Genomic DNA, 13,421 nt, shown 5'->3' with positions numbered 1-13,421 from the left:
GCGTTAATTGTGTTGACCGACTCTCTGTGTTGCATTACATTACATTTCGATATTTTACTAGGTTATTTAATTTTAGTGTGTCTCACCTACCTAGCTATCCACTCACCCACCCACCCAGTTACCTACCCACTGACTCACCCACCCACTCATGCACCCACTCACTCACCCACCCACCCACTCACACACCCCCTCACCCACTTACCAATAACCTTGCTCAAACTAAGACACGTTATAGTCTACTAGACCTCTCAGTGCTGAGTGTTGCTGGCTACTTGACGTGCAAGCCTGTAGCTGTGGCACGCGCTCGGAACAGCCCCTCCACTCGGCGCCGCAGTGGTGAGATGTTCACTACCTCGCCTGGTATAAAGGAGGTTGTGGGTTCGATCCTCACATTGACACCTGCTGTATATTTGGAATTTTAGTATTCTCCGGCGGTCGCGTGAATTTTTCTCGGGGTCCTCCGGTTTTTCGCTCTGCATTTAGAATCAACATGGAGCATTTAAAGTATTTGGCCGCTATAAATTTCCATCAGATAATCCACTTCGTTGGGCTATCATTTGTGGCCAGGTCACTTCTACACTTCGAAAGAGCTACGTGGCTCAGCGGGCCTTACCTGGTAAAACAAAACATAGTTTAGTTTAAAGTTGAGAGTTCGTGTGAAATACAATTCAGGCAGCAAAGGGGAAAGACTCGTCCTTCTCGCTTTATTAGAACCTCGAGCCGCCGCAGCCTCGAAACAAAGTGGCCCTACGCTTAAATCAGAGGAGCATCGATTGTAATCACTCGGGGATCCGGGCGAGCACTGCAACAAATTACTGCGGTCGCGCGAGAGCACGCGTGGCAATTTAAGTAATGAAATTAGCTAGAAATGACCGGCGGCCTTACGATTCATGGCCATTGTCATTCTAATGCCTCTTGGCAGATGTCCTGACCCAACGTAGATTCGCGGGTCGGACCCAGCGATGATCCCTCCCCTCCGCCACGGTCATTTCAGCCCGCCGGTGACTTGAGACAACATTTCTGACAAATCTAGCGGCGTGTCGCGTTCACTCGGCAATGCCGCATGGTGGAGGGTCAACGACACAAATTTTTTACCGGATCAACGCGTGGCCTAACCCAAAAAAAAAGGAAAAAACCCACGACTCATCATGTTGGCTGTGGTAAGCTACGGTTAACAGATATTCCGTCGACTATGGAAGCCGAGCACGGTGTCCGGTGGTGTCCCGCGGTGGCTGCTGCCGCTACCGCTGGCGCCGGGACGGTCGGCGTTCTCGGGAACGCGCGCCGAGCGGGGGGCCCCCTCCCCGCTGCTCAGCCGCTGCGGCCGAGAAACTTGTGCTCGTACTCCTTGCGCTCCTCAAAGTCGTCCGACGGGCGGTTGTACGGCGTCCACACGGGATCGCCCGCAAACAGCCGCATGACCTTCACGTAGTTCTGTCGACACGCACCCAGAGAGCGACAACCGCAGCGACCACCACCACGATCTCCGATTAGCACGGCTGGCTACATGCTGCATGAAAGACGCACACGACGCACGCATGAGAACCGTTCGGCGGCGTTGGCCACCATGAGACCCCCCCGCGCCGCCCCCCGAGGAGTTGAGCGGCAACTGGGATGGCCGCGCCACGGCCAGTGCCGGATGATCCCAGTCGCAAAGTAGCTACATAATGCTACGGGCCCCGCACTTTCAAGGGCCCCGCGCTAAATGCTTTCAAGCTATCAATCCCGGTTCAGTGATTCTGCACTTGCACTATTACTATAGTACTATACTGCCTTCAACTTTTATGAACGACTGGGTGTTTAAGGTTAGCGATTTATTGTATTATCTGGCTGTACAGCAAATGAAAAAATACAATTACTTTACTATGCAAGTTAAACATTTATGTGTTTAAATATTTGTGGGTTTTTTTAATTTAGGGCCCCTTTATAACATATGCTACAGGCCCCGCACTAGCTTAATCCGGCACTGGCCACGGCCGACAGCTAAGCGGCGTCGTTGTTACCACAGCAGCAGCAGCACCGAACCAAACTCCACTGCTATCACAAGCAGCGGATGCAACACAACTGGCGATACTTGGCAAACAACTTTTCCTCCTCGAGGTTGTTGGGGATTCTTAAGATTTGTTTGATTTTCAGTTCAACGTGGAGTTGCCCATATTTGTTTCGCAATTACCGTAAGGACATGTTGAAAGTGAAATGCACGTTTGCACCCGAGTCTCTCAACAAGAGCGGAGACTGACCTCCAGAAAGCGATCCACGGGCTCGGACTCTGCAATGCTGCCCGACACACGTGTGTCCTCGCAAGTGTTTCATCGGCGATATTCACGTCACGTGGCTAAGCGACGCAGTGAGGCAATGACCGTGGCCACCAAAAAGTTTGCGGTTGTGAGATGTTAACTACCTCACCCGGTACACAGGAGGTCGTGGATTCGATTCCGACCCTGACACCTGCTGTGTATTTGGAGTTTGCATGTCTCTCTCTATCCGTGGTGAAATGGATTATTCTCCGGGACCTCCAGTTTTTCCCTCCAACATCACGCGTTAAGAGTATTTTGGCTGCCATACATTACCACATGATAATCCATCTCGTTGGGCTATCATTTGTGGCCAGGTCACTTCTATAGAAGAGCGCTATAGCTCAGTGGGCCTTACCTGGAAAAATAAAATTAGTTTAAAGTTTGATCCTTTTAAGTTTGTTTTTTTTTGCCACATTTTCATTAAAAGCCCTTTGACAATTTCCGCCAGTTTTCTCCAGGGGCACAATTCCGAACGGCGACGCAACCTCACGCTCAAGTTGTGTTCGTATGAGATCGTCTTTAACAGAGGGGGGGGGAGGGTTATCGCAACCCCCAGTTACGGACGGACAGATGGAGCCAACACATAAATGCTTTCTTTCAACCTTAGTTGGGACAGCGGCGACTAAAAAAAAAGTTCGAAAATAATGGGAGATGTTAAGAAAGAGCCGGAAAAGCATGAGCATCACCGCTGACGACGACTCGAGACGGGCGACGTTGGGGACGGTTTGGACGCGCGCGAGGAGTGGACGCGGAGTGGTCCCCGCGCGACGGCATGCGGCCCGGCACAGAGGGAGCCCGCGTGGGGGAGAGTTGAAGTCTACGGGCCGGGCGAGAGCTGCGGCTAGCGCAGAGCGCTCCTCACAAGGCCAGCGGGGTCACGGTGGGTCGTGCGAGTCAGGTGGAGAGACGGCACGATCGAAGGTGCGATAGAGAAACGACTGGACCAGGCGGTGACCCGCTGCGGTCTGCGCTCCTTCAATGGAGCGGAAAAACGACACGAACTCTCTCTCTCCTGAAGCCCTCTCGTCGTGGCCTGCAGCAGCAGCGTAATCTCCACATTGGCATTCAGCGCCTGAACGTATTGCCATACGCAATAAGAGCTAAAGATACATAGCCATCCACAGAGATACATAGAGACCCATATAGAGATGAAGACGAACGCTATAGCCAACGTTACCGTGAGAGGAAAACTAAGGTGCGACAATGTACCGATAGTAAGTAGAAGATGAAAAAATAATATGCTTTACCCTATCCGGCAATAATACCGGAGGCGTTAAGATGTTTAGTCGCCAAATAGGCACCGATCGCAAGGCAATAAAATGGCACCATAGAGAGTAAGTAGAAGAGTCCGTGGATTGGAGAGAGTTCCGTTTGCTAAGGGCGGGCTCATCGGGTTCGCGAGATCGACCCACGAGGGCTTTCCGTCACACGGTCTGCAGACTCCACACCGCAGCCAGAGGGGGAGCGGAGGGGGCGCGAGTGGGGCGCCCCGCGCGACCGAGGGGGCGCGTGGCGACGGTGCGTACGTTGCTGTCCAGCGTGAAGCGGTGGTAGATGCCAGCGGGTAGCGTGATCATGTCGCCGCGGCGCACGGCCACGCGCACCCAGCGCTCGGCCTCGTCGCGCACGTCGAAGTAGCCGCCGCCGTCGAGGACGTAGCGGATCTCGTCGTCGCGGTGCAGGTGCTCTTTGTAGAACGAGGCGAGCTGGGGGAGGTGGGTGGGGGGGAGGGTCACGGAGAGGTCATAGAGTCGTCACGGGGTCACTCCACGCGCACCGAGTCACGTATGACTGCGTATGTGCGTGCTAAAAGCACCTCGCCCCAATGATATGTTCAGGCTACACGGGGGATCTTTGTCTTTGATATCTCTGGGTGTCAGCGGTGCCTGCGTGTGTGCGAGTGACATCCGTTTCTGAGTGCGTGGAGCGGTGGCATAGCGGTTGACGCGTTGCGCTACAAACTCTGTGTCCCGAGTTGGATTCCAGGCCAACACCAGTGACGATTATCTGAACTGGTCCTGGGTCTCTCCTCAGTTCAGCCTCATACAAGCACCTGGTGCCATGTGCAAACATCGCCGGAAGGGAGACAAAGGCGGCCGGGCGTGGCGCTGGCCACCCACGCCTATCGTGTGCCGTGCCGGCTTTCATGGGTGCTACTCGCTTCCAGCACTCGCCCCAACAGTCTGTTAAGGCTATACGGGGGGGGGGGTGAATCTTTGTCTTTTGCGCATTTCTTTTGCATGCCTTTGGAGATAAGCAGCGATTTGCGACTATCGCAATCGCCGTGGGGTTGAGGATCGGCGCCGCCGTACGTCCACGCACGAAGCCACTTCACGACGACCGGGGTGCGTGTGCGCCCGCGACTCCCGGTCCCTGGTGAACGCCGCCCGCCGTCGCGAAAAACCGCCTCCGCTGGCGCGCACCTTCTGCTCGTAGTCGGCCATCGCGTCCTTCCGGATGGTGATGATGTCCATGTAGGAGTATCCGAGCTCCTTGCGGATCGCTCCGAGCTCCGGGTCGTTCTCGTAATCGTCGGCGTTGAGCTGCGCGGGGGCAAAGGAGGTGCAACCGGTCGGACCGTGCGCCAAACTCCACGGCCGCACCACTGATCCTCCCCTCTGCCGGATGGCTAAACGCGATTCACCGGAGATGTGGATTTGAATTTGGGCGAATCATCTCCTCCCATTTCCTCCACCGTCTCCGCGTCGCTATGCCACCCACCACCTCCACTTCCACCCAGCCCTTGATTTCAGTTTCACTTCAGCTGAGAACCAGAACACAGAAGGGAATGTTCATTTCGACTGCAGGAGGAATCCGAGTAGTTATGAAGCTCTTTTCACGGATGTTCAGTCGGCGCAGGGGTCAGTAAATTACAACGACAAACAATACACAAACATGTGAGAAGACAATCCCCATCCGAGAAATATTACCGTGATAAATAAATCTGCACCTTTACCCATCACAATAACTTTCACACCCATCACCACCACTCCCCCACCCATCACCACCACTCCCCCACCCATCACCACCACACAATTACGTGGCAAAACATGCGAAGAAACCTGTTCGGTTACTATACGCATTGTCTTTGAAACTCATTGGACTATACCAGAGGCAGTGGGCCTTCTCCATGGCCAAGTCTCACCACCAGCGTCAGACCACAGAACGCCAAAGAGGCGAAGGGTAACACAAATCCACTCGGAACAGACATCAAAGACAAAGGCACGTAGGTAAAAAAATAATAAATGAAAATAACTAAATTAAATTACGTTTCGAAACCCATAAAGCTCCACCCACCAACATCCAGGCACCCATAAAGCTCCACCCACCAACATCCAGGCACCCATAACGCTGCACCCACCAAATTCCACCTAGTTCCGGATTCTCCCAGTAGTTACATGTGTCTCTGTGCCTGCTACATGTGTAGCTACACATGTAGCTACATAATGCTACGGGCCCCGCACTTTCAAGGGCCCCGCGCTAAACGCTGTCAAGCTATCAATTCCGGTTCAGTGATTCTGCACTTGCTCTATTACTATAGTACTATACCGCCTTCAGCTTTTATGAACGACTGGGTGTTGAAGGTTAGCGATTTGTCGTATCATCTGGCTGTATAGCAAATGAAAAAAATACGATTATTTTACTGTGCAAGTGAAACATTTGTTTTAATATTTGTTGTTTTATTTAGGGCCCCCCCTTTATAACATCGCACGCTACAGCCCCCTCACACTAACTTAATCCGCACGCAACCATTAACAACAACAACATCCGGGCACACGAGTGCAAGAACGACGACGATGGTGTCGACGATGATGGCGATGATCGTGGCGATCGCTGCCGGGGCCACCACCTTCCAGTGCCTCACGCCGAGGCGGAGCAGCGCGGCGGGCGACACGGGCACGTTCGGCCGCAGGCGACACGGGGAGCGCGGCTCGGTGCCCGCGGGGTCCATCAGCCACGCGTCCGACATCGCCGCCGCCGTCGCCACCGCTGCTCCTCGGCCACCGTCCACGCGCGCGCGCGCGTTCCCTCGTGGCGCGAGGAGGGGGGAGGAGGGGGGGGCCACCTCAACCTCCGACCCGGAAGCGGCTCCACGTTGCCAACACGCGCGAGTCTCTGTGCCTGCACGTGGGAGCGCAGCGGTGAGTGGTGAGTGGTGGGTGCGGAGAGGTGAGTGGTGGGTGCGGAGTGGTGAGTGGTGGGTGCGGAGTGGTGAGTGGTGGGTGCGGAGTGGTGAGTGGTGGGTGCTGAGTGGTGAGTGGTGGGTGCGGAGTGGTGAGTGGTGGGTGCGGAGAGGTGAGTGGTGGGTGCGGAGTGGTGAGTGGTGGGTGCGGAGTGGTGAGTGGTGGGTGCGGAGAGGTGAGTGGTGGGTGCGGAGAGGTGAGTGGTGGGTGCGGAGAGGTGAGTGGTGGGTTGTGAGTGGTGGGTGCGGAGTGGTGGGTGCGGAGTGGTGGGTGCGGAGTGGTGGGTGCGGAGTGGTGAGTGGTGGGTGCGGAGTGGTGAGTGGTGGGTGCGGAGTGGTGAGTGGTGGGTGCGGAGTGGTGAGTGGTGGGTGCGGAGTGGTGAGTGGTGGGTGCGGAGTGGTGAGTGGTGGGTGCGGAGTGGTGAGTGGTGGGTGCGGAGTGGTGAGTGGTGGGTGCGGAGTGGTGAGTGGTGGGTGCGGAGTGGTGAGTGGTGGGTGCGGAGTGGTGAGTGGTGGGTGCGGAGTGGTGAGTGGTGGGTGCGGAGTGGTGAGTGGTGGGTGCGGAGTGGTGAGTGGTGGGTGCGGAGTGGTGAGTGGTGGGTGCGGAGTGGTGAGTGGTGGGTGCGGAGTGGTGAGTGGTGGGTGCGGAGTGGTGAGTGGTGGGTGCGGAGTGGTGAGTGGTGGGTGCGGAGTGGTGAGTGGTGGGTGCGGAGTGGTGAGTGGTGGGTGCGGAGTGGTGAGTGGTGGGTGCGGAGTGGTGAGTGGTGGGTGCGGAGTGGTGAGTGGTGGGTGCGGAGTGGTGAGTGGTGGGTGCGGAGTGGTGAGTGGTGGGTGCGGAGTGGTGAGTGGTGGGTGCGGAGTGGTGAGTGGTGGGTGCGGAGTGGTGAGTGGTGGGTGCGGAGTGGTGAGTGGTGGGTGCGGAGTGGTGAGTGGTGGGTGCGGAGTGGTGAGTGGTGGGTGCGGAGTGGTGAGTGGTGGGTGCGGAGTGGTGAGTGGTGGGTGCGGAGTGGTGAGTGGTGGGTGCGGAGTGGTGAGTGGTGGGTGCGGAGTGGTGAGTGGTGGGTGCGGAGTGGTGAGTGGTGGGTGCGGAGTGGTGAGTGGTGGGTGCGGAGTGGTGAGGGGTGGGTGCGGAGTGGTGAGTGGTGGGTGCGGAGTGGTGAGTGGTGGGTGCGGAGTGGTGAGTGGTGGGTTCGGAGGGGTGAGTGAGTGGTGGGTTCGGAGGGGTGAGTGAGTGGTGGGTTCGGAGGGGTGAGTGAGTGGTGGGTTCGGAGGGGTGAGTGAGTGGTGGGTGCGGAGTGGTGAGTGGTGGGTGCGGAGTGGTGGGTGCGGAGGGGTGAGTGGTGGGTGCGGAGTGGTGAGTGGTGGGTGCGGAGTGGTGAGTGGTGGGTTCGGAGGGGTGAGTGGTGGGTGCGGAGTGGTGAGTGGTGGGTGCGGAGTGGTGGGTGCGGAGGGGTGAGTGGTGGGTGCGGAGTGGTGAGTGGTGGGTGCGGAGTGGTGAGTGGTGGGTGCGGAGTGGTGAGTGGTGGGTGCGGAGTGGTGAGTGGTGGGTGCGGAGAGGTGAGTGGTGGGTGCGGAGTGGTGAGTGGTGGGTGCGGAGAGGTGAGTGGTGGGTGCGGAGAGGTGAGTGGTGGGTGCGGAGAGGTGAGTGGTGGGTTGTGAGTGGTGGGTGCGGAGTGGTGGGTGCGGAGTGGTGAGTGGTGGGTGCGGAGTGGTGGGTGCGGAGTGGTGGGTGCGGAGTGGTGGGTGCGGAGTGGTGAGTGGTGGGTGCGGAGTGGTGAGTGGTGGGTGCGGAGTGGTGAGTGGTGGGTGCGGAGTGGTGAGTGGTGGGTGCGGAGTGGTGGGTGCGGAGTGGTGGGTGCGGAGTGGTGAGTGGTGGGTGCGGAGTGGTGAGTGGTGGGTTCGGAGGGGTGAGTGGTGGGTGCGGAGTGGTGAGTGGTGGGTGCGGAGTGGTGGGTGCGGAGGGGTGAGTGGTGGGTTCGGAGTGGTGAGTGGTGGGTGCGGAGGGGTGAGTGGTGGGTGCGGAGTGGTGAGTGGTGGGTGCGGAGTGGTGAGTGGTGGGTGCGGAGTGGTGAGTGGTGGGTGCGGAGTGGTGAGTGGTGGGTGCTGAGTGGTGAGTGGTGGGTGCGGAGTGGTGAGTGGTGGGTGCGGAGAGGTGAGTGGTGGGTGCGGAGTGGTGAGTGGTGGGTGCGGAGAGGTGAGTGGTGGGTGCGGAGAGGTGAGTGGTGGGTGCGGAGAGGTGAGTGGTGGGTGCGGAGAGGTGAGTGGTGGGTTGTGAGTGGTGGGTGCGGGGTGCGGAGTGGTGGGTGCGGAGTGGTGAGTGGTGGGTGCGGAGTGGTGAGTGGTGGGTGCGGAGTGGTGAGTGGTGGGTGCGGAGTGGTGAGTGGTGGGTGCGGAGTGGTGGGTGCGGAGTGGTGGGTGCGGAGTGGTGAGTGGTGGGTGCGGAGTGGTGAGTGGTGGGTTCGGAGGGGTGAGTGGTGGGTGCGGAGTGGTGAGTGGTGGGTGCGGAGTGGTGGGTGCGGAGGGGTGAGTGGTGGGTTCGGAGTGGTGAGTGGTGGGTGCGGAGTGGTGAGTGGTGGGTGCGGAGTGGTGGGTGCGGAGTGGTGGGTGCGGAGTGGTGGGTGCGGAGTGGTGAGTGGTGGGTGCGGAGTGGTGAGTGGTGGGTTCGGAGGGGTGACTGGTGGGTGCGGAGTGGTGAGTGGTGGGTGCGGAGTGGTGGGTGCGGAGGGGTGAGTGGTGGGTGCGGAGTGGTGAGTGGTGGGTGCGGAGTGGTGAGTGGTGGGTGCGGAGTGGTGAGTGGTGGGTGCGGAGTGGTGAGTGGTGGGTGCTGAGTGGTGAGTGGTGGGTGCGGAGTGGTGAGTGGTGGGTGCGGAGAGGTGAGTGGTGGGTGCGGAGTGGTGAGTGGTGGGTGCGGAGAGGTGAGTGGTGGGTGCGGAGAGGTGAGTGGTGGGTGCGGAGAGGTGAGTGGTGGGTGCGGAGAGGTGAGTGGTGGGTTGTGAGTGGTGGGTGCGGGGTGCGGAGTGGTGGGTGCTGAGTGGTGAGTGGTGGGTGCGGAGTGGTGGGTGCGGAGTGGTGGGTGCGGAGTGGTGAGTGGTGGGTGCGGAGTGGTGAGTGGTGGGTGCGGAGTGGTGAGTGGTGGGTGCGGAGTGGTGGGTGCGGAGTGGTGGGTGCGGAGTGGTGAGTGGTGGGTGCGGAGTGGTGAGTGGTGGGTTCGGAGGGGTGAGTGGTGGGTGCGGAGTGGTGAGTGGTGGGTGCGGAGTGGTGGGTGCGGAGGGGTTAGTGGTGGGTTCGGAGTGGTGAGTGGTGGGTGCGGAGGGGTGAGTGGTGGGTGCAGAGTGGTGAGTGGTGGGTGCAGAGTGGTGAGTGGTGGGTACGGAGTGGTGGGTGCGGAGTGGTGGGTGCGGAGTGGTGAGTAGTGGGTGTGGAGTGGTGAGCGGTGGGTGTTGGAGTGGTGAGTGGTGAGTGGTGGATGTGGAGTGGTGAGTGGTGGGTGTGGAGTGGTGAGTGGTGGATGTGGAGTGGTGAGTGGTGAGTGTGGCGTGGTGAGCGGTGGGTGTGGAGTGGTGGGTGATGAGCGGTGGGTGTGGAGTGGTGAGTGGTGAGCGGTGGGTGTGGTGTGGTGAGTGGTGAGCGGTGGGTGTGGAGTGGTGAGTGGTGAGCGGTGGGTGTGGAGTGGTGAGCGGTGAGTGGTGAGTGGTGGGTGCGGAGTGGTGAGTGGTGGGTGCGGAGTGGTGAGTGGTGGGTCCGGAGTGGTGGGTGCGGAGTGGTGAGTGGTGGGTGTGGAGTGGTGAGTGGTGGATGTGGAGTGGTGAGTGGTGGGTGTGGAGTGGTGAGTGGTGGGTGTGGAGTGGTGAGTGGTGAGCGGTAGGTGTTAGAGTGGTGAGTGGTGAGTGGTGAGCGGTGGGTGTGGAGTGGTGAGCGGTGGGTGTGGAGTGGTGAGTGGTGGGTGTGGAGTGGTGAGTGGTGGGTGTTGGAGTGGTGAGTGGTGGGTGGTGAGTGGTGGGTGTGGAGTGGTGAGTGGTGGGTGTGGAGTGGTGAGTGGTGGATGTGGAGTGGTGAGTGGTGGGTGTGGAGTGGTGAGTGGTGGATGTGGAGCGGTGAGTGGTGGGTGTGGAGTGGTGAGTGGTGAGTGTGGCGTGGTGAGCGGTGGGGTGGAGCGGTGGGTGTGGAGTGGTGGGTGGTGAGCGGTGGGTATGGAGTGGTGAGTGGTGAGCGGTGGGTGTGGAGTGGTGAGTAGTGAGTGTGGCGTGGTGAGCGGTGGGTGTGGAGTGGTGGGTGGTGAGCGGTGGGTGTGGTGTGGTGAGTGGTGAGCAGTGGGTGTGGAGTGGTGAGTGGTGAGCGGTGGGTGTGGAGTGGTGAGCGGTGGGTGTGGAGTGGTGAGCGGTGGGTGCGGGGTGGTGAGCGGTGGGTGCGGGGTGGTGAGTGGTGAGTGGTGGGTGTGGAGTGGTGAGTGGTGAGCGCTGGGTGTGGAGTGGTGAGTGGTGGGTGTGGAGTGGTGAGTGGTGGGTGCGGAGTGGTGAGTGGTGAGCGGTGGGTGCGGAGTGGTGAGTGTGGCGTGGTGAGCGGTGGGTGTGGAGTGGTAGGTGGTGAGCGGTGGGTGTGGTGTGGTGAGTGGTGAGCGGTGGGTGTGGTGAGTGGTGAGTGGTGAGCGGTGGGTGGTGGGTGCTGAGTGGTGAGCGGTGGGTGCGAAGTGGTGAGCGGTGAGTGGTGGGTGCGGAGTGGTGAGTGGTGGGTGCGGAGTGGTGAGTGGTGGGTGCGGAGTGGTGGGTGTGGAGTGGTGAGTGGTGGGTGTGGAGTGGTGAGTGGTGGATGTGGAGTGGTGGGTGTGGAGTGGTGTGTGGTGGATGTGGAGTGGTGAGTGGTGAGTGTGGCGTGGTGAGCGGTGGGGTGGAGCGGTGGGTGTGGAGTGGTGAGTGCGGAGTAGTGAGTGGTGGGTGCTGAGTGGTGAGTGGTGGGTGCGGAGTGGTGAGTGGTGGGTGCGGAGTGGTGGGTGCGGAGTGGTGAGTGGTGGGTGCGGAGTGGTGGGTGCGGAGTGGTGGGTGCTGAGTGGTGAGTGGTGGGTGCTGAGTGGTGTGTGGTGGATGCAGAGTGGTGAGTGCTGAGTGGTGAGTGGTGGGTTCGGAGTGGTGAGTGGTGGGTGCGGAGTGGTGGGTGCGGAGTGGTGAGTGGTGGGTGCGGAGTGGTGAGTGGTGGGTGCGGATTGGTGGGTGCGGAGTGGTGGGTGCGGAGTGGTGAGTGGTGGGTGTTGAGTGGTGGGTGTTGAGTGGTGGGTGTGGAGTGGTGAGTGGTGAGCGGTGGGTGCGGAGTGGTGAGTGGTGGGTGCGTTGTTGTGAGTGGTGGGTGCGGAGTGGTGAGTGGTGGGTGCGGAGTGATGAGTGGTGGGTGCGGAGTGGTGAGTGGTGGGTGCGGAGTGGTGAGTGGTGGGTGCGGAGTGGTGAGTGGTGGGTGCTGAGTGGTGAGTGGTGGGTGCGGAGTGGTGAGTGGTGGGTGCGGAGAGGTGAGTGGTGGGTGCGGAGTGGTGAGTGGTGGGTGCGGAGAGGTGAGTGGTGGGTGCGGAGAGGTGAGTGGTGGGTGCGGAGAGGTGAGTGGTGGGTGCGGAGAGGTGAGTGGTGGGTTGTGAGTGGTGGGTGCGGAGTGGTGGGTGCGGAGTGGTGAGTGATGGGTGCGAAGTGGTGGGTGCGGAGTGGTGGGTGCGGAGTGGTGGGTGCGGAGTGGTGGGTGCGGAGTGGTGGGTGCGGAGTGGTGAGTGGTGGGTGCGGAGTGGTGAGTGGTGGGTGCGGAGTGGTGAGTGGTGGGTGCGGAGTGGTGGGTGCGGAGTGGTGGGTGCGGAGTGGTGAGTGGTGGGTGCGGAGTGGTGAATGGTGGGTTCGGAGGGGTGAGTGGTGGGTGCGGAGTGGTGAGTGGTGGGTGCGGAGTGGTGGGTGCGGAGGGGTGAGTGGTGGGTTCGGAGTGGTGAGTGGTGGGTGCGGAGTGGTGAGTGGTGGGTGCGGAGTGGTGGGTGCGGAGTGGTGGGTGCGGAGTGGTGAGTGGTGGGTGCGGAGTGGTGAGTGGTGGGTTCGGAGGGGTGAGTGGTGGGTGCGGAGTGGTGAGTGGTGGGTGCGGAGTGGTGGGTGCGGATGGGTGAGTGGTGGGTTCGGAGTGGTGAGTGGTGGGTGCGGAGTGGTGAGTGGTGGGTGCGGAGTGGTGAGTGGTGGGTGCGGAGTGGTGAGTGGTGGGTGCTGAGTGGTGAGTGGTGGGTGCGGAGTGGTGAGTGGTGGGTGCGGAGAGGTGAGTGGTGGGTGCGGAGTGGTGAGTGGTGGGTGCGGAGAGGTGAGTGGTGGGTGCGGAGAGGTGAGTGGTGGGTGCGGAGAGGTGAGTGGTGGGTGCGGAGAGGTGAGTGGTGGGTGCGGAGAGGTGAGTGGTGGGTTGTGAGTGGTGGGTGCGGAGTGGTGGGTGCGGGGTGCGGAGTGGTGGGTGCGGAGTGGTGGGTGCGGAGTGGTGGGTGCGGAGTGGTGAGTGGTGGGTGCGGAGTGGTGAGTGGTGGGTGCGGAGTGGTGAGTGGTGGGTGCGGAGTGGTGAGTGGTGGGTGCGGAGTGGTGGGTGCGGAGTAGTGGGTGCGGAGTGGTGGGTGCGGAGTGGTGAGTGGTGGGTTCGGAGGGGTGAGTGGTGGGTGCGGAGTGGTGAGTGGTGGGTGCGGAGTGGTGGGTGCGGAGGGGTTAGTGGTGGGTTCGGAGTGGTGAGTGGTGGGTGCGGAGGGGTGAGTGGTGGGTGCAGAGTGGTGAGTGGTGGGTGCAGAGTGGTGAGTGGTGGGTGCGGAGTGGTGGGTGCGGAGTGGTGGGTGCGGAGTGGTGGGTGCGGAGTGGTGAGTAGTGGGTGTGGAGTGGTGAGCGGTGGGTGTGGAGTGGTGAGTGGTGGGTGTGGAGTGGTGAGTGGTGGGTGTTGGAGTGGTGAGTGGTGAGTGGTGG

The 13,421-nt window shown here is 60.4% G+C and overlaps 2 protein-coding genes across 3 annotated transcripts in view; one reads left to right on the top strand and one right to left on the bottom strand.

The window, feature by feature from the left end:
• Positions 1-685: 685 nt before the first annotated feature.
• On the bottom strand, positions 686-6,331 carry ADI1 (acireductone dioxygenase 1). Its single transcript, XM_078855691.1, has 4 exons — positions 6,148-6,331; positions 4,721-4,840; positions 3,824-4,003; positions 686-1,434 (listed from the first exon to the last, which is right to left on the bottom strand). Exons 1-4 carry the CDS (start codon positions 6,265-6,267, stop codon positions 1,312-1,314), a joined length of 543 nt encoding a protein of 180 aa, XP_078711817.1. The 5' UTR covers positions 6,268-6,331; the 3' UTR covers positions 686-1,311.
• A 45-nt stretch (positions 6,332-6,376) lies between these two features.
• WDCP (WD repeat and coiled coil containing) overlaps positions 6,377-13,421 on the top strand; it is a 68,322-nt gene continuing 61,277 nt past the window's right edge. Inside the window, exon 1 of one of the 2 annotated variants that reach the window (XM_078855690.1) lies at positions 6,377-6,439. The gene's annotated coding sequence lies outside the window, so the exon portion shown is untranslated. Of the gene's footprint in view, positions 6,447-13,421 lie in introns of both variants that reach the window. The other variant, XM_078855688.1, reaches the window with a different exon arrangement.

This window comes from Lampetra fluviatilis, chromosome 4, assembly GCF_964198595.1.
Source record: "Lampetra fluviatilis chromosome 4, kcLamFluv1.1, whole genome shotgun sequence".
NCBI classification, from domain to species: domain Eukaryota; kingdom Metazoa; phylum Chordata; class Hyperoartia; order Petromyzontiformes; family Petromyzontidae; genus Lampetra; species Lampetra fluviatilis.
The sequence above is the reverse complement of the archived record's forward strand: the minus strand, read 5'-3'. Positions and strand labels throughout refer to the sequence as shown.